Source organism: Dendronephthya gigantea, unplaced genomic scaffold (assembly GCF_004324835.1).
Source record: "Dendronephthya gigantea isolate DGI-Jeju-01 unplaced genomic scaffold, DenGig_1.0 000000F, whole genome shotgun sequence".
NCBI lineage: Eukaryota > Metazoa > Cnidaria > Anthozoa > Malacalcyonacea > Nephtheidae > Dendronephthya > Dendronephthya gigantea.
In genome coordinates, this window is record NW_021163010.1 from 6,535,040 (window position 1) to 6,555,741 (window position 20,702).

The 20,702-nt window shown below is 36.2% G+C and overlaps 2 protein-coding genes across 2 annotated transcripts; both read left to right on the top strand.

Annotated features, from left to right (window-relative positions):
• Window positions 1-505: 505 nt before the first annotated feature.
• On the top strand, window positions 506-14,359 carry LOC114516354. The gene is made up of 16 exons (XM_028535803.1): window positions 506-578; window positions 1,963-2,029; window positions 3,010-3,038; window positions 3,920-4,267; window positions 4,843-5,573; window positions 5,970-6,156; window positions 6,573-7,576; window positions 7,785-7,938; window positions 8,258-8,313; window positions 8,754-8,861; window positions 10,140-10,265; window positions 10,943-11,119; window positions 11,894-12,003; window positions 12,313-12,493; window positions 12,830-12,973; window positions 13,903-14,359. Exons 3-16 carry the CDS (start codon window positions 3,017-3,019, stop codon window positions 13,936-13,938), a joined length of 3,384 nt encoding a protein of 1,127 aa, XP_028391604.1. The 5' UTR covers window positions 506-578; window positions 1,963-2,029; window positions 3,010-3,016; the 3' UTR covers window positions 13,939-14,359.
• A 1,901-nt stretch (window positions 14,360-16,260) lies between these two features.
• On the top strand, window positions 16,261-18,260 carry LOC114520447. Its single transcript, XM_028540715.1, has 3 exons — window positions 16,261-16,584; window positions 16,897-17,216; window positions 17,504-18,260. The coding sequence occupies exons 1-3, from the start codon at window positions 16,466-16,468 to the stop codon at window positions 17,758-17,760; spliced, it is 696 nt and encodes a 231-aa protein (XP_028396516.1). The 5' UTR covers window positions 16,261-16,465; the 3' UTR covers window positions 17,761-18,260.
• Window positions 18,261-20,702: the final 2,442 nt, after the last annotated feature.

The window sequence follows — 20,702 nt, forward strand, 5'->3', positions numbered from 1 at the left end:
TACAAAAATGGCCTCTATTATATAGACTTTCTAATATCATCCGGTCAATAGAATTGCTATAAAGTTCATTCGACGGTAGCAAAAAATTATTTCTGTAAAGCATGGTGTTATAGTTTCAAGGAATTCTGTTATCTGTTTTTCTTTTCAGCGCATTATAAAAGCTTTGTCTATGAATTATTATACATTGGTTTACAAGTTGGTGCTGATCGAACAATATAACGTTACTACAAGAAATCAATAAGGTCACGAGTAGCCTGCTTGTAGGTTGCAAAATGACCTACAGTTTAATTTATTCGCCAGCAAAAGTGACCATGGCGTATAACTGTGTGCAGTTGGATATGGCGTAAAGGGGAAATAACCAAACGTAAAATATCTTAAAACATACCATTCCCAATTTTGTTTTACATTTCAAAGCAAACGACGGGGAGCCATAGCCATATAGGCGAGGCATTATCCATTATGTGGGAATTCCCTTCGCATCATATAATTCTTTCACTTTGAACAGCACTGATTAAACGAGCTTATTAACGGTATATATCACGAAATGAATGCTGAGCGATCATCTTGATCAAAATAAGGTAGGCTGGAAAAAGCCGTTACTTCTACGTTATAGCAATATATTATATATCTATATCTATTTGTTTAAAAACGGCACGAATTACACCAAAGTCGTACCAGAACAAACAGAACAAATATGTTACTAACCAATTCCAATAAAAATACTGTAAATATGTAATTTGTAGTAAATCTTGTTTACACTTTTTTATGACCCATCTTCTCTAAATCCATTCTCCTTTCACTGAAGATATATAGGTTAATAAATTATTATTATTATATACCAGGGTAGAAATACTCTCGAATATATACCACGAATCAATTTCTGTACATAATTTTTAAAACTGCAAAATTTAATGGACTAACAATGAAGTTATAAGTAACCTTTTCCCGATTCTATTCGCATTTTACTATAGCTAATGTAAGAGGTTTGTATTAGTGGAAATTTTCAAAACAAACAGTATTATATAAAGATGCTTTACATTCGACTATATTTAAACGATAACAACTTGGGGTAAATATATGCAGCTGAAACAAACAAAATGCAATGAGCCATTTCAATGATCACAGACGTACGTTTATATGCTTATCAGTTTAATATTCCAAACGAAAAGTGAATTTCTGTTTGTCTTAGTAAGGCACACTATCGTAATTCGCTGTTATGCGAAATGCGACATATGAAAACCGATTTAAAACAAATACATTAAATTTCGACATGCATGGTCATAACCAAATTACGACATGGTCATGCAAATGAAAATGCAAATGAATAAACAGGACAAAACTTTGGTTGCTTATACAGTACGCGAATTAGCAGTATAAGGCATCAGCATCTAATCCCACCGATAAGCTGGCAAATATTGCTAGAACTGTTTTAGCATAGTAAATATGTTGAATATACAACTATTCTACGTGTACGCGTTTTCAAAAGAAATCCTTCAAGCAGAACAAAGTATATGAGTATTTTATAAATTTTGCCTATAATGCTGGTCAAAAGGTACATTGCTCACCATTCTGATTAGGTTTGCCTATAAAAAATGTAAACAAATATGCTGATTAGTTTAAAACGAAGTTCCATGCACCTTGTTTCTTTCATCAGTACCAATTTATAGACGGCCTTTTTAATTAAAATTAATTTCTGAAAAGAAGGGTGCTGGTTTCCAGGAATTCAGTTAGGTGCTTATCTATACAGCACATGCATTCTAAAATCTGCCACTATATTATGTGAGAATTATTAAACCATGGTACAGGGTAAAGGGGAATAACGAAACGTAAATATTTTTAAATATAACTTTCCCAATTTTGTTTTTTTTACCATTTCAAAGCAAACCACAGGGTGCCATGTAGGTGGGGAATTCTGTGGCAATTTCCCTTATTGAGACTATAATTCCCTTTAACTTTTTACAGCACTGATCAAACTATCGATTTCAACGCGAAGTATAGTAAGCTGAGCGATCTTCGTAATCAAAATAAGGTAGGTGAAAGGATCGAACATGTACGTTGATTTATAGCAATTTTATATTTATCTATATATATTCGTAAAAATTGGCGTTAATGCTACTATTTATATGAAGTCATATATACCGGAACGAATATGTTATTGAAAATCAGTTTTAACAAAAAATATGAAATTCAAATATATGAAAGCGAAAATCAGCTGTATTTTAGATTAAACATTCAGCTTAAAGTTAAATATATATGTTTGAAATTCCAATAAAGAGCGTTTGAGAGTTGCGAGTTGCGATTAGACGAAGAACTTGTATGGCAAACTATGATAGATAGATAGATAGATAAAACCTTTATTTTGATAGGCTAGTCTCAACTATTATACATTTGTATGATTATTTTTGCTGTTTTTGAATGTAGCTGAAAACGAAGCATGCAAAGTGAGGCCGTTGATAGTTTAGTTATCACCTAGATTACTTCAACCAAAATTTCTCCCCCTCCCTGAGTTAGGGTGGATTTCCACTTGCAGAGAAAAAGTTCGCTGACGAAATATTTGCATATTTTCTTTTGAATTTTGGCAGAATAAATAAATTGATTCAGCTTGACTGCTCTCATTTCAAAAGAAAATATGCAAATATCTTGCTAGCGAACTATTTCTCTGCATGTAGAAATCCAGCCATAGTCTCTTGGTTAATTCAAAGTTCAATTCATCTTATATAGCATCTTTTAGAAAACTTCAAGTTATAGATATTAATGTCGATAATAAGGATTTTAAATACGTCGACATTTTTCTCTACAAAATTGTCGGTGAAAGCTAGGATTGTCTTTTCGAATCGATAGACGGTTTATTCATATTATATAGCATGCATGCTCTAAAACATGTGATAGAAGGATAGGCAATTCTATCAGGACATTGTCTCGGACAGCGAAACTTCAAAAGGGCCTTAAAAAATATGCATGTAGTAAAATTTGTTTTTTTCTATTTTAAAAAGCGCCTTTAATTTTCAGAAAATATATGGCAGAGAACAGAAATGGCGGTAAGTATATTATAAATATTAGAAGAATGTACAATAAGCCAACTTATTTTCAGTCAAATGTGGAAATGAATTAAGATCTATATGATTGCATGGTCAAGCCGTTTCACATGCAGCGGACCGGTATTTATCATTTGGTCCACAATAGAAATATGTAAGCTAAACGACAAAACGTACCGCTTGAATATGTGAGGATTCAAGAAAAAGGGAACAAAGATGTTGAAAAATAGAAGAGAATTTCCTTTCAGGAATTGTGCAGTATTGCAGTTGCCCGCGAGACTGCTACCCTTGGCCTAATTACGCATATTTCTTAATCCATCCACATTTTGGTCACTCTGACAATAATACCATTCTATCGCAAAGCCAAGCTTGCTTTCTCATTTCAAAAGAGATAAGAAGACTTCTAGAAAGAAACGGTTAGGCAGATAATTCTCGTCATAATCAGAACCGTGAACACAGAAAGTCAGTAAGAAAACTCGTCAGCATCTTTATATACGTGTTAACGAGAGAGAGTTACCTCAAACATGGCTCTCTCATGTTAGCTTAAAGAAAACGAGTGGTTTGGGCGTGATTTAACTTAACTCTTGCAGCCAATTCATTGTATCTAATGGGCAACCAAGTTCAGAAAAAATGATGTAGAATGATGATTAGGATATAGGAGCATGCCGTTTAATAGGGAATCACAATTGAGTTCACCGGGGAGAATCCACATATATAGTGATTGCATGAGTATTTCAATTTTAAATTTAAAGGTCTTGCTTAGGATACAGGACTTAAAATAATGTATTCTTCGTTATATGCATGCCTATAATAGAAACATGAAAGAAAGTTTTAGAAACAATTTGTAATTTGTTTACGAAATCTATTAACATGTTGTTTTTTAGAGAGTCCTCCTCCTGATCTACCACCACGATTACGAATGAATAACACTCCAAGTAATAGAGTATACGAGGAAGTCAGTCCCTATGCCTCAACAGAACTTGGACAAATTCACGAAGATATCAACCAAATTGAATCATATTCTGAATCCTCACAATCCGAACAAGCTTCTTTCTACGAGACTCCGTCTTCTTCGTTACAATATGATCCTGTTATTTATACCCGAAGAGGAAGTAGAAGAGAAACAGGAGGTCTACCGGACTCTTACGAAAATGACTACACTGTTATAGATACAACGACTAGAAGAGATAGTTACGACTACAGTAACTACTATCTAAGAACAGATCCTGGTGGTAATGTATTGAATTATAATATATAATATAATACACCTGTGCTGATAGGTGGAGATGAGTGTTTCTATATAACTGTATGGAATACACTATAAGAGACGCTAGAAATACGCTAGAAGAGGGACCCCGGAACAAAATTAAAGTAGTTTCTATATAAGTTTAAATAATGGAGACCTAGACTATCTATTGGACTCAGCTCAGTAACAAAGCACAAAATATAACACATGGTTCGCTGTTCATCGTCTACATAAAGCTTTGCGAATTTATATTTTGATCAAATTGAAAAAAAATTATAAAATCTTTGTATAGTTATATTATATACAGTTCAGTATAAAAAAAAGAGAAAACAGTTTTCCTGTGTGAGACATTTGTGGGAGTTTGGTAGAACTCGAAATATGGTGGGAAAACTCACACGGGCTCGTTTTCCCAGTGATTATTTCTCGTTCACCCACTCTCACGTTAACTCCCACGCGTGTATAAAAACACGGTTTACCTTTAATTTATACGAACACTTTTCTGAAGCTATGTTAGCTTTACAATCAATAATCATTTACAATTGAAAAATTTGTACTCTTTAGAAACTTTCAAGAAAATTCATCGATTTAAAAACAATCCGCAAGAGTTTTTACATGTGTTTGAAAGTACCAAAGACGAGATACGCACAGATGAGGAAACGTTTATTATCGTTCATCTCTTGGAAAGAAGTAAAAACAAATATCCAACATTGGGCGGTAGACTTGACGAAATGGCAATGCTTGCTTGCTGCAGCAGTCCTCATGTAGTCAAGAAAGCGCTCGATACGCTTCTACACGAGATATTCCTAAGCATTTCTGACTTCTCCAGTGTTCGTTGCCATAACCTTTTGAAAGCAGAGGAAGAACTTCGCTCTTCTTTTTTGAAATTTTTGGAGGTTGATCATGATAAGGCAAAAACCCAGAGAATGACGACATACGCTTGGCTGGTTACCTTTATCCTTCTAAAGTGCAATGACGATGAATTCAATGAAATTAAGCCAAAAATTAGGGCATTCGACAAAGTCCTAGAGGCTCTGCAGACTGACAAAGAATACAGCGAACGCAATAACTTTCGGTATGGCATCTATCTCGCCAGAGAGAGCATTAGACGAATAATCAACTCGTCTGAGAAGAAAAATTTAAGTGAATCTCTGAAGAAAAACATCAAAAGGTGCGAAACTACTCTTAATGGCCAGTTGGAAGATCGCGAAATTTTGAAGCTTAGTAAAAGCCTAGCTGATTCAAATTGGCTAGATCTTCATGTATGTTTGGTTTTCTTGCAAGATTTGATGAAGGTAAGCTGAAAAGGAGCTGGAGGAAACCGCGATTAAAACAATATGTCGTAATTCCAGCAAGATATGTGGCGCACATATTCTCATATTAGGTGGAAATTAAAAATACACCGTGCAATTCAAAATATATCGTTATATGCGGAGATCAATTTATTTGACCAAACTTCCATTAGGTTGAAAAGCCTAAAATTACTTTAAATTTTTAACCAATATGCAAAACAGCCGAAATATAGCTATACATAAATTGATCACTTTTAGTTTTTTATACACACCGTACCGTTTTAACTTCATATATACCACCCTAGGGCACACTGCATTGCATGCATATCCTGAAATGTTCGTGTAATGTGTGATTTGATGATTTCTGTCATTTTTGATATTGTTTTTCTATATTGACAGTTTTATCAGTTTGAAGGCGACAAGAAGCCCATAATCTTGATACAGATGTTGGTTGGCGATTATCGTAAGCGTTGTAGCGCTACCAGAGTTAGGACCCTTTTAAGAAATCAAAAGAATGAGCAGTGGCTGTTTGAGATTTTGGTTTATCACGTTACCCTTAGATTGATTAGGACATCAACTAGCAAAGGTTTGTTAATCACTTTTTCGCGTTTTTTTTCGCATGCATAATCGCTACTCTAAACTTGATGCTCAAAACTAGATTGTTTCAGTATTATATCTGCATAGCAGGAACAGTTTTCTTGTTGACATATTATCAGGGATATAATTTGATGGGATAAATGATGAGGTGGATATTTTTATATAACATTCTGCGCGAAGGATTTCTCTTGTATAGGCGCGATTGCCCGTCGTGCTAAAGCTGAATGTATGATAAGCACCCACCACTAACCATCGTAAATCTAGTAATTTTGCAAAAAAGCAATCCAATATGGCTTTCTAAATAATTATTTCCAACGTACGTTCCGACTACATCAGAAATTTGTTTCATCGTTGATGTAACCTATGTTTTCTCAAGATTTTTATGAGGTCTTTCTTACTTTTCAGCAATCATTGAGCAAGTTTTGGCAGGCCATGAAGGATGTGGTGGCATTTTAAAAACAACTAATGCCATAAAATCGATATCGAAGAAAAATACCGAACTGCTTGCTTTAATGCATCATGAAAAACTATGTCAGCGAGCTGTATTCATTGCAGATCCCAAGATCTTTAATCAATTCCTTACCGACAACTGCAATGCCAGGGGTGATGAAAAACCCTTCATTGAGAATTTATCCACCCTTCAGTTAACATCATCATATAAAGATAAAATTTTCGTCATCTTAGCAGAATCACGAATTCCAATGGCAAAAAATCGCGTGATTACCTACAATTGTCTGATGAGTGGTAGAAAGTGCTTGTTGAAACTACATCAACATTCAAAAGAAGAGTTGCTCAGATCCGATGCTTTGAAAACTGTTCCTCTGCGAAATGAAATCCAGATTCTCAGAATTTTGAGTACAAACAAAGGATCACCAAGAAATATAGTCCAACTTTTTGGTTCAAGCATTGATGCTCCCATGCACATGATCATAGAGAGAACGCCTAAAGCTGATCTCCTCTCATTTCTCGAAGACCTTTCCAATCCACCAAGAGCCAGCGTGCTGCATCAAATTTCTCAGGATGTCTGTACAGCTATGGTGTATCTTCATGAGCATGATATTATCCACCGTGATTTGCGCGCTAAGAACTGCTTTATTTTTATGAACGAGGGGGAAATAATCACCAAGCTTGGTGACTTCCATCTCGCAATTCTTTCATATTCCGATCCGCAGTCGCCAAATGGTATTGCTGGTCGCAAAAATTCTTCAAAATCGAAAGAAGACATTCCAAACACATTTGCTCTCCGTTGGTTGGCCATTGAAGTACTCCAGTTTGGCGAGTTCAGTCGCGCGTCTGATGTATGGTCATTTGGCGTGTTGTTGTCGGAGATTTTTACACTTGGGTGCAAGCCATATACCAACATGCCAAGTGGTCTAACTTTGGACAACGAGAATGAGGTTCACGATTATGTGAGTACCAAGTGCATTGTTTTAGTTGTATGTGATTTAGTTTTTGATCGATGTAGCATTTTTGAAGGGGAATGCATGAACAAAAATATGAACTCGATGTGAAAATGGCTGTGCGTGAGCTTGGTGTCACCTTGCACATGCCATGCGGCCTCGTAGTAATATATATCATCTTATGTACATCCTCATTAAGCATGTTCATGTTATTCAGGTTCTTGCCGGAAAAAGACTCGAACTTCATCCAAAGATCCCTAAGCAAATTCAACTGCTGATTCAGTATACGATGATGGACGTAGATCGCAGGCCAACGTTTTCAGCCTTGAAAGGAAACCTGATGGACATCGTGGAGAAAAACAACTGGGATGGTAAGTCTTCCTTCGCTTGGTAGAACTTAAAATAAATTAGTTCCCTCCATTCAGTCTACACGGTCTACAAATAGAATTGAAATAACACCTGCATGTAGCTTAGTGGTGCGAACCTTGCTTTGGTACTGTAAAGACGTAAGAATCCTGTAAGAAGTCCCAATAACCGCACGTACGTTTCCACATTATTGCAGCGTGTGGGTATAACAAGGCATTAAAGTTGCTGTTATACTGTATTCATCAAATAGAGTTACATAAAAGTTCTCAGTGTGAGTGTTATATCTGTGCTCTAAGTGAGTGTTATATCTGTGCTCCCTTTCAGAATTCTACCATGACCCAGCGCATTACAGGATATCACATAGCGCTGAATCCTACAGTGTAAGTTTTGTGTATGAAGAAATGTGTTATCATATATATATTACCTTTAGTCTCTGTTATTAATGAAAATGCGGTGAAATTAGCTAAGGACAATCACGACGGTTTTAAGTTTCAAATTTTATAGTACTTGGTTCAAAGAAATGTATTTTTATTTGCTAAAGGACTGAGTTTCCTTAGAATGAAATGCACCACCTAATTTTATCCTTTATTTTCTATGCTCACAGTTTGCCCATACTAAACCAGTTTCTTTATAAATTAGAAAGGTTTATTATATTAAAAATATTTTACAAAACTATAGATGGAACATTCGAAAATATTTTTCTATAATACTTAAAATGTTAATGAAAAGATGTTGTAGGGACTTTAAACGAAAGTCGTATCGCTTCTTAATAATTAAACACATTTGTGTTGTGCGAAATACTGTTACATTTATTACGTAGAGTGGTAAATTTTCAAATCCAACAACTGGTTTCAACGTGGATGGTTGTTTTGGTGATTGTCTAAATGCTTCGGGCATTGCTATTCCTACGAAAGTACACGTTGATGGAGTAAGTACATTGTGCAAATTTAGGAGTCAGAGTATAGGTCTGTCGCTATAATAATGCTTCATGGAAAAAGGAAATTTGACGCCATCAAGAGATTCAAAGTTAGCATTTCACATTCTATATACAGTAGAAGGCAAAAGTTTGAGTCCAGTGACTGTATTTCATTGTTTTAGCAGCATATATTAATATGCTATAGAAAACCTTACCGATAAGTGAACTAGAAAAAAGCAAATAAGTGAAATGAAAAATACATGCTGTACAACAACTATGAGATGTTATGATGTTCATTTAACGTATGTTAATGTGCAAACATGCATTACATGTCAATGCTTAGTATATCCCTTTTTTTGCTCTTGAAACAGCCTTTATTCTTGCTGGCATAGATTCCATAGGTTTTTTAATGTCGCACGTTCAATACCTTGCCAGCATTCGTTGACCACTTGCCTCAAGTCATCCTGGCTGGTGGGTCTGTGCCTCGCCCTTTTCCGGTTACGACGGCCCTACAAGTGCTCCATAAGTTTTAGATCTGGAATTTGAGGTGGAAAGCCATGAGAACAAGTTCACCAGAACGAGTTTGCTTCTAAATTTCTGGCACATAGAAGATGTGCATGTGCTTAGGGTGATTATCATGTAGTTAGATCACTGAGTTAGACGCGCGATCATCTTTGTACCAGATTAAATTCCATGTCCTTGAAGATTTGGTTGATAATTTTCTTTAATTAGGGTCCTTTCAATATTGCCAAACCCAGCAGGACCGAAGCAGCTAAAAGTTTGCTTGAGTAGGATACTAGGATTTAGTTTCTTTTAATCTCTCCAAGGTTGGTGGCATACCACCAATTGAAATTCACACTTTTTCTGCGATCTTACGAGGAAAGAATCCTTCAATACTTAATGCAACCATTTGTCCTTGTGTACCATGACTTTGCCCTTTTTCCCACCCATCTTGGGCAGTGTAAAGGAAAAATAGCTTTATTTTGTTTAATTTAGATCATTAGGACCAAAACAATGTGCAATTAATATGGTTTACAGTACTGAAACACTAGCACGCATGTCTTAACTCGAATACGCTGCCAGGATTTAATACTGGAATTCAACAACGACTGGACTCAAACTTTTGCCCCCTACTGTATACCATAACCTAAAGTAGTTGGATACGTATATATAGCACCAAATAGAGCAGTTTTGTTCTCCCATGGATTTGGAATAGAAAGTTTATAGGGATTTTTTTCACTTAACATATTTAACAAATGTAAACTACTATACCTTGTTTTTGCTCGTTAGAAACTTGTTGATTGTATAAAAGAGTTTGTACCTGCATCACCCGATCTCCTGAAATTTGTTGAGTTTAAGCATTCTTCATTGGTAGAAGTTGCAAACATGGCTGTTCATAATGAAAATATGGAAATGGTAATGACCAAATTCTCTATTAATCATGCATGAGATGCATGCAACAATTCCCTGTCATTCCATGACCTGTTCCAAGTCTTTCTGGTTATACATAAATTGGTGATCATGCACCTTGTTGATGAGAAAAGTGTTCTTAATTAATAACTACAAAATAAACAAAAAAAAAACAATTAAAATGTAATTCGTATTATATATTAATCGATTCCGCAAATGAACTAAGAATTATCTCGATTTTCAAGGATCATCGCAATATCTCGGACGTTCATACTGTAGTTCATACTGTAACACATGCAATCAGATAATAATTTAAGATGTCACTAATCTAAGATGTTGAGGCATAGGGACTGACTTCCTCGTATACTCTATTACTTGGAGTGTTATTCATTCGTAATCGTGGTGGTAGATCAGGAGGAGAAAGACTCTCTAAAAAACAACATGTTAATAGATTTCGTAAACAAATTACAAATTGTTTCTAAAACTTTCTTTCATGTTTCTATAATAGGCATGCGTATAACGAAGAATACATTAATTTAAGATGTTATGATTTAAGATAATAATTTAGGTTACAGAAATTGGTGACCTTGATTTGCCTAGTTTACACTGTAACACGTGCATGCAATCAGATAATAATTTGAAATCAGATAACAATAACTACAATCGATTTGAAATATTTTTAGGTTACAGAAATTAGTGACTCTAATTTGGAAAGTTTTATCAACGAAGTTGGTTGCCCGTTGGAAAATGCCAAGACTTATCTTTCAGATATCGGGGAAGGCCTATCGTATTTACACAAGAACAGATTCATACATCGAAATTTACGAGCGACATCGGTCTTCATTTTCATGAGTGGGCAGGTAGGTAAAAGAACACTTCCTTATATGGCTAATTAAATGTCATACGTTTGCTTTGCATTCCGGCGTATATATGTAGTTGTTTAGTGATCTTAAAAATGTGTAGTGCGCATGCATGATGGGCTAACAGACAGTATAGACATTAAAGTCGGTAATAGAGATTTACGGTAATAGAACCTGCCCTGGGCCGGTTGTTCAAAAGCAGGTTAAATTTAACCCTGGGCTAGTGCTAAACCTGGGTTAAAATCCTTATCCCTATAGGTTAGTAAAACCTGGGTTAAAGCTGTGTTGTTCAAACCTAGGATTAAATGTATTTTAACCGGTGGTTATATAGTATGGTAATAATGTGTTAAGAACATGTTTATATACCTCGGTCTCCCAATCAGTTCAATAAAACAACATATAATAATTACGACCGATATATTTATTTAGGGGTTCAGCGGTTCAACAGGGGCACCCGAAATTAATTGTAACATTTCACTCATATATGATAATAACGTTTCACTGATTGTAAACTGTTTATGGGTTCGTTGATTATTGGCGAGTTTGGAGTTTAAAAATGAATTACACTAGATCATTCGAAATTCCAATTTTGTACTCGGGTTTCCAAACCACGCTAAGGTTGTTGCTTTTACAAAATCGAATCTTACTTCTTGGGGTGCATTTTATGGTAACAAAACGGTTACTTTATTTACGTTACTTTTCTTAGCCTTGACAAGAATTGAAGCCATTTTTTCATCTGATCAATAACTCGGAGTTAATAATATATCATTTTAGGCGAAATTGGGATGTTTTTCTCGCATACGAAGACTGAAGCCGAACGTACTCGACCAGTCATTGACAGTACCGATTGATCTTCCAATCCCATCTGGTGATATTTTGAGATGGTAGGTAAATTCCTTTTTCACAAACAAATGTATGTCTTGAAACTCGTGCACCTTATAAAGATAACACATTAGCTATATATGTGTGTTGGAAATCACACGTCCTACGTGTGTCCTCTAGCACACCAAGATATGTTCTACAATACATCTTGTACCAAGGGGTGTAATGTAGCATAACTCTCTCAAAGAAACGCTTCATACACAACTATGTAGAAGCTCATCGTGTGTCAAATAACAGTCAAATAAAAGGTGTGTCATTTGAAAATACCTTTTCTAGAGTCGACTACGAATGTTTTTATCTTATGGTTTTAGGAGTTCACCAGAAGTAATTATTAATGGAAAGTATTCCGAAGCAAGTGACGTGTGGGCGTTCGCCGTGTTGATCTGGGAAATGTTCACTCTCATAGCTCTTCATGACGACAAAGAACTTTATGACGAAGAAAACAACAAGGCCTCTTCCCTTCCCTATCATGATTTGAAATCAAAAGAGCAGGTACATGCGTGATATTGGTGCATGTGATATATCAAAGTGCTAGTTTCAAAATCAAATAAAAAATGTAGACAACTCTATCAAATGAAAAATTTACCATTATCTGGCAATCCATGAGGAAAAATAACTTAAAATATTGCGAAACATACCAAAGTCTCTAGGATAAAAGATTTGTGAGGTCTAGAAAATTTACTGTTTGATATTATATGGCGACGATTTAGCCTGTGCTATAGTTTAGGTAAAACTGGCAAACGGTCTAAGAAATGTTGAATGAACTGCTGCTATATGTAAAAAAATTTCCATACTTCACCAAATGTACTAAATTTCATCTTTTGCCAGATATTATCATACCTCGAGAAAAATAGACTTGCCCAACCAAAAAATTGTCCAGAATGGCTTTACGAAACGATGGAGCTTTGTTGGGAGTATGATGCTAATGATCGACCTAAATGTGCAGACATATTACAAAGTATCAACACCGAGGTATGTTCTAACCAACCAATATTCGATCGCGTCTATAGATCTACTATTTAAATAACCTTGGATTTCGCACTTCAGTTCTTAAGAATTCAATCTTTGGCAGTCATCTTCGTATTCTAGATTTAAAGCCTTGACTTCGATTGGATAAATGTGGTAAGGGCCGAAACTGGATCAAGAATTGGGAAGGGGGTTATTCGTATATTCAGTTCGGCCTGACAGATTTCTTTTGCAAGCTATTGCACTTGCAAAAGAAATCCGTCGTAAACTCACCAACATAACACAATGGACCTTTTCGATAATTAAGTCACAACACTATCGCTCTAAATTTCTAACCACCTTAAATGAGATGGATTTCAAGTTTTACTCACACGAGCCACGTGCAAAGATGCAAAACATCCTTCTTCAACACATGCATGAAAAATAATTTTTCATTTAGATAAATAAGTACGGGCTCGTGGTCTTCGCCTCTGAGCCTCGTTCGCGTGTTATGGCTTATTTCCACATTTATTGATCAAAATAAAAGAAAAATTCGTGTGCGTGTTGAAGAAGGATGCTTTGCGTCTTTCCACGTGGCTCGTGAGAGTAAAAGTTGAAATCCATTTCATTTAATGTGGTTCTGAATTTAAAACGTTGTGACGTTAAAATCTTGTGATGTAGTTATCGAAAAGGTCTATTACAAAATACCTCAATATCTTTTAAATTGCTTGGTGAAAACTGAAAAAACAAATCATGATGCTAAATACACGCTTTCTACCACTGGAGCTACAATTTGAAATAAATTAGATCAATATGTTATTAGTCTTGTATTAAATAATTGCGTTAGAGACGCACAACGCGTTTTGTTCTGGGTTTTAATTGGAATGTTTGCTTCAGCAATGAAAACTAGATCCGAAATATAATCAGCATATATTATTTCCTCGTTTTTCTTTCAGATACAATCAACAAGTGAACAAGACCTGAATATATGAATATGCACGAGTATAGTTAGAAAGCACATCATTCATAATCATATAAATTTAAAATTCAGCCAGAATGCTTTCTTTTAATCAACATCCCAGAGCGCTCTTCGCTTCTAGCCTCGTCCATAAATGTCTAAATATAAATGTGATTAGAATTTAATTTTTTCCAAGCAAAAAGCACATTACACTTCATCATGCGTAACCTAAAGTTTTCGCACGCATACTGTATAGATACTATATATATAGTATTTCTCAATGAACGATTTCCCAATGCAGTACAATCACGTGATCGATATTTACGTATTTATATATATATTATTTCCAGGTGACAACCTTAATGATAACGACTGTGCAATCGTATGCAATCGTTAATTACAATTTTTAACCAAACATGCACATTATTATTACTATCAATAATAAATTTATTTAGACATTGCGAATTGCAAAGTTTTCTCTTGAAATGTTTTGTTTTATTTTTTGTACCAACTTCAATTATTTTTTTCAATTTCCTCTTCGCTTACTTGAATTATCACTTTTTTATGTGTTTAAGCCGCGAGGCGAGCGGTGTTAAAGAAATACATTTCTTGACAGCAGGGCCGACGTGCTTTGAATGTTATATATTATAAATATAGAGTTTTACTCAAACCTGTCGAACCTCTCGAAAAACGTTAAAAGATTACGAAAACGAATTTTAGTTGATTATTAACTTCTTATTAACCGAGCGCGAGGTCTTTATTGAGAAGTGTCGGACCTAGGTCTTTTTAAACAGATCGAGCTCATAGAGCGAGGTTTGTACAAAAAGATCGAGGTCCGATATTTCTCAGTAAAGACCGAGCTAGCGAGGTTAATAAAATGTTTATTTAAAAAGTTTATTCATTTTCAGCAGGGCAAATTAAGAAAATGGTGGAAGATGAATTTTCTCCAAATACAAAAGTACGAAATGAAGTAGCGAAACAGCATTTTCATTTCAATGAAAAGAGCTGACTGAACCGTCGAATTTTTGTTCTGTTTTAATTGTTCAGCTTTTGCATCGAGGCGATAACGCTGATCTCGGTCGAAGTAATCATGCATATAGGAATCCCGATAAATATTTTTGAAATAATAAACTGGATTAACTTTTACTGTTTGAAATATATTTATTGCGATTCTTATGGAGTATATGTTAATTCGTAGCCTTTTTAAATTCATTACATTATTAGACAAAGACCGGGGAAGCTGCCTCCCCCCCCCCCCCTCCGCCTTTATATCATGAAATGGCTTCGAGATGAGATATCTATGTTTATAGCTCTTCAATGCCTGGCATGATAATTGAATGTTAATTGAATGCTATATTATATACTTCGTTCGTAAGATGATCTCTTTTGCAGTCTGCATGTTCATCTCCCAAAAAAAAATTTACGACGATGTTCAAATGAATGGAAGTTTCGAGAATATATTATAATATATAATTTAGAAGTTGTATGCCTGTAACACACTTTTTTTAATTAGGTTATGAATGACAGCGGCACGGAATGTTTGGTCATTTGCAAACAGATGAATGCTCACCATTTTAGTAATAAAGCTGATAAATTGCTGTAATTATTACAAGCTGTCATGTAATTACAGCATCACCAAAATACCATGTTGCGTTCTTTAAATTTCAAGTTACTAAATTGGTTCGGCGACATTATAATATTAATTATACTTTGTCGCTCGTCAGTAATGCTTTAAAACTGATGGAAATAAACAAAATAAGTTAGTATATTAATAGATAAAAATCATAGTTAACTTCATTTTAAAAAGTTTCCTCATTTCAGATAATATGGCAAAGACGAATTATGAACGTAAGTATCTGAATTTTAATGCTTTTATGTCTAAATTTTAATTTTTTAGATGGAAATTTTGTTCCATTATCCATGCAAGTATAAATTTCATGCATATATTAATGCGATACCCAAACAGTATTTGTTTCAATATGTTTCGTATACCATGCATTAGGGGCTATGGATCATCTTTAGTGGAGGGAGACTTATATTCATATAATTATTTTCGTGATAATTTGATAGCACACTTTAAAAGCAGTCCAATTTGAAACGAAAACAATAATACAAAACATGAATATATGAATACTCTCTCTTGCCACTTTTCTATAGCCCCTGCTCATATCCCACCCCGTATACTGCTTTTAAACTCGTCATGAAACAGCAGGACATCCATGAACTATCATCACAAGACCTGTTCCAAGAGTGTTTGTTCAAAACCAGAATTAAATTGATTTGTTTTTTAGATATGTAGGAATAGTATTAGCTATTTCCCAACCGAGCCGGGTACTTTGTCTAGTCGCGAACCGCAAAGCATCTATGGACTGTTTAGAGGAACAGGAAATGTAAGTCGGAAATGTAAGTCATTTGTTCCTCCAAACAGTCCATACATGTTTGCGGTTCGCGACCAGACCCAGTGCCCTGCTCATTTTTGGGATTGGCTAATTGTTTTAAAATTATATCATTCGAGACGGTAGAACATGCACAAACAATGCCTGGATTAATTTGCGGTTTGCATGCGCTTTTCAGTGTTTGTGCTACTAGTCTTGTGCAACACCATTGCCACGAAATCACAGGACTGTAAATCTGATGTGACGTTCAACGATGAACACGGAAGTTTTAAATTCAGCAGCGAGTAAGTATACCAAAAAAACAGCGGATGCATCCCATGGAAGAGAAGTAAGCATTACGTATGTTACTGCACAGTCAAAATTTATTTAATTACTGCAGCAAAATTTTAAATCCAAATTACCTGAATGGTAATACTATTCGTTCTGGATCTATATATCTGTCTGTGCTGATGCATAAATATGGCAAATCGATTTCACTGGTATAGTGTACATATAGACTGTTGGATTGAAGTTTTGAACTCCATTTTGCCGAGTTTGAAATCAAAAGAGACATAGCTATATCATTGACGACGGTGAATTTTTTCTATTATTTTCAGACAAGCAATGGCAACTAACAACAGCACGTATCGTAATTCTTCGTGGAAGATCGAGGCACCTCTGGGGAAACAGGTTGACATAATGATTAGTAGTCTTCGAACGGCAACTTGCACCAACGCTAGCAGTGCATGCACATGCACCTACCTCGCCATCAAAGATGGAGAGTGCTACAATTCAACACTGATCGGCAAATATTGTGGTACTCATAAACTCATGCGCAGGCTGTCATCCAGTGGAAGATTTCTGAGAATAGAGTTCGTATCAAAGGTGAACAACAGAACGAGAATCATGGAAAATTTTACTGTTGATTATTTTAGAGGTAAGGTCTTTGTTATGCTGCCAAATTCGTTCGATGATCAATGTACTATATATGTACTACATACAGGGTGTCCCAGTTAAAGCGGAACCCGAATTAATTCATATGGGCGTTCACGTGTTTTGAACTCCTAAAGGCATAGCTTTGTTAAGTTTCACAGTAGAAAGACCTCAGTGTGAGAATATTTTTAGCGAATACATAGTTAATTCATTCGGGTTCCGGTTTTACTGGGACACTCTGTAGTCTATAAGCATTCAAGAGCACGTAACCGATTATATTACGCTTAACAGTGACACCATGTTCAGACTCGAATATTTCATCTCACAAATGCCCAAATCGACTAACGAAACTGTCACATAAAATGTGCTGCGTAAGCAATGGCAAACCGTCGTGTTGCCCTGTTGGAGGAAACAACTGCACGGACAAACATGCGACCAAAAGATCGTATTGCCCGGGACCACAAGATGACAATTCCAAGACAGAATGCTGTATGGATGAAGGCCAGCCAATATGTTGTGAGGAAGAAAAAGTCAAAATTCCGAAGTAAGTAAAAAAAATGGCATGGTTTGCTGTTTCATAACAATAACTCAGTAAAAATTAGGTAAGGTTCAACACGATCTTTTCATTCGATGTAAGCTGAAGACTGAGTTGGATGATATACTACTTGTTTTCCGACAATTACTGGTCTATTAAAAAGTATTTTCCCCTTCATTGCAACGTATGTTAGCTAGAAAATCCGCTACAAGTGCTGCCAAACTTTTACAATTTGTCCGATTTTCATGCTGTAAACCAAGTTAATATATATAGTTGTTCAGCTTCAGGAAAAACGACATCCACTTAGAATTCACGGGATGAGTAACTACTTTACACTGTTAATATCGAATTTCAAAGTAGGTATTTTGATTCAGTTTCGAAATTCTGTCCAAGAAAGGTAGAGCAGACTGGGTTAAAGCTTTTATAGGGTAAAACTGTGGATTATTGTGATTTGACCTGCGATGTTTGAGGACAATGTGGCCATGTTTTATCGGAAATTACGAGGCATTAGCGCATGGGGTCATTAAGCAGAAAGCAAGCAATCGTTTAAATTGTTTGAATCCAATTCTATCATATATGTTTAGTCATAATGCACAGAAGCTTGGATGCTATATAACTTGTTTATTTAATTCCCGTTCTCTTCATTAGTTAGGCATTCTATCATTATACCGACTTGCCTACGAATTTTCTGTTGTTAGGGCGTGCGTTGAAATTGAACTCTTTGGAAAACACTCAGAAGCAGTGTGGTAAGAGTTTTTTAAAGGATTAGACCAGAAGTCAACAAATAACAATTAGCAAACACGTTTAAGTAGCGTAATGCAAGTTAATAGGCAGGACTATATAAAAAGAACTTAGGAACCCCGGCCGTTTAGGGGTCGCAGACGCAGAAACTCACCAGGAGTAAAGAATAATTGCTGACAAATGGGGCTTGCACAGTACCAAACATATACCTATCAGGGCCCCAAATCCGCCTGTTGCGCCAATGCCAAGTATATATATACTTGCATTTTTAATTACTTTAGCATTGTTATTTGGGTTGCAGTTGGCGTAGTGTGCCTGATAGTACTCTTCGTGGTCTCATGTGCCTGCTATAAGTGGCATTTCTATCACTGTCTGTTATATCCTGTTCAAAAATGCATGCCTCGCATCATTGAACAGTTATATAAAGTGTTTAAATGGATTGCTTTTGGCGCCTGCCTGTTTTTCACCACCGTGGTCTTCACGTTTGGCTGCTGCTGCTGTTTTCTCGTTATTCGAGAGTGGCCTTGGAAAGCGTCCTACAGAATCGTATCCAAAGCATTTGGAATTGGCTCTTCCTCAGAAAATTCTGATTAGGATTGAAAATAAGAAACCTGATATGTAATATCTCATTTATTATGAAACGTTTAGTCTGCCGTATATAGTTTGTATTATTATTCGCCGCTTTAGGTTGGAATATGCATTAACTAGTACACTAATAACAAGGGAGGATCGTGAATGTTATGTCCCTGATTGATAAATCAAACCTGAAATTCAGGCGCTATGAAGAGAACATAACAAAAAAACATTGCCGGAATCATCGCAATTGTTCCTCTCGATCTTGTGGAAGATTTGTTGATCAGAATAAAGAAATATTTTGGCTGCATGGTGACTGTCTCTTGTAGGTCAAAATTAAAAAAAAAACGATGAAATGCATTGATAAAGGCATGTATTCATGAACCATATATACACTAATACGAATTTTAAATACATCATGATATGCACGACCATGCATCTTAATCTTTATTACTCGTATTTCTCATTCGTGCAACTATATTTATCAGGGCCGCCGAGAGGGGAGGGGCAGGGGGAGCATTTTGGGGGGCCCCGGGCCCCGACTGACCTGAAGGGGCCTCCGACTTAAGAAAGAACCTAAAATTAAAGCACCTTAAAAAGCCATTTTCCGGCGTACTGGACAATGGTCAAATACGACAATAGTCGAATACGTTTACCGGTACACTTGACCATGGCCGAATACGCCGTTTTCGGGTAGACTCGACAATGGTCGAATACGCCGTTTACCGGTACACTCGACCATGGTCGCGAATACACCGTTTTCGGGTTGATTCGACAATGGTCGAATACGCCATTTTCCGGCGGACTCGACCATGGTCGAATACGCCATTTTCCGGCGAACTCGACCATATTCGTATTCGCCATTTCCCGGCGAATTTGACCATATTCGTGTTCGCAATTTTCCGGCCAATGCAACCATGGTCGAATTCGCCATTTTCCGGCGCACTCGACCATGGTCGAATTTGCCATTTTCCGGCGAATTCGACCATGGTCGTATTCGCCATTTCCCGGCCAATTCGACCATGGTCGTATTCGCCATTTTCAACCCAATTCGACCATGGTCGTATTCGCCATTTCCCGGCCAATTCGACCATGGTCGTATTCGCCATTTTCCGCCCAATTTGACCATGGTCGTATTCGCCATTTTCCGGCCAATTCGACCATGGTCGCGTATTCGCCATTTTCCGCCCAATTTGACCATGGTCGTATTCGCCATTTTCCGGTCAATCCGACCATGGTCGAGTACGCCATTTTCCGGCTGACTCGACCATGGTCAAATACGCCATTTTCCGGCGCACTCGACCATAGTCGAATTCGCCATTTTCTGGCGAACTCTGCCATGGTCGAATTCGCCATTTCCCGGCCAATTCGACCATGGTCGTATTCGCCATTTTCCGGCCAATTCGACCATGGTCGTATTCGCCATTTTCCGGCCAATTCGACCATACATACATACATAAACAATTTATTTACTGACGCATTTCTTATCATCATTAAATTGATGTTCTTCCTGAGAAGCGTCACAAAGATAAAAACATATTTACAAAAAAAATAAAACTTTAAATGGTAGGTTTCTTAGAAGGTCTTTGATAATATAGTTATTGATCAAACTAGGCTTCAAGATGCCTTTTAAAAACACTT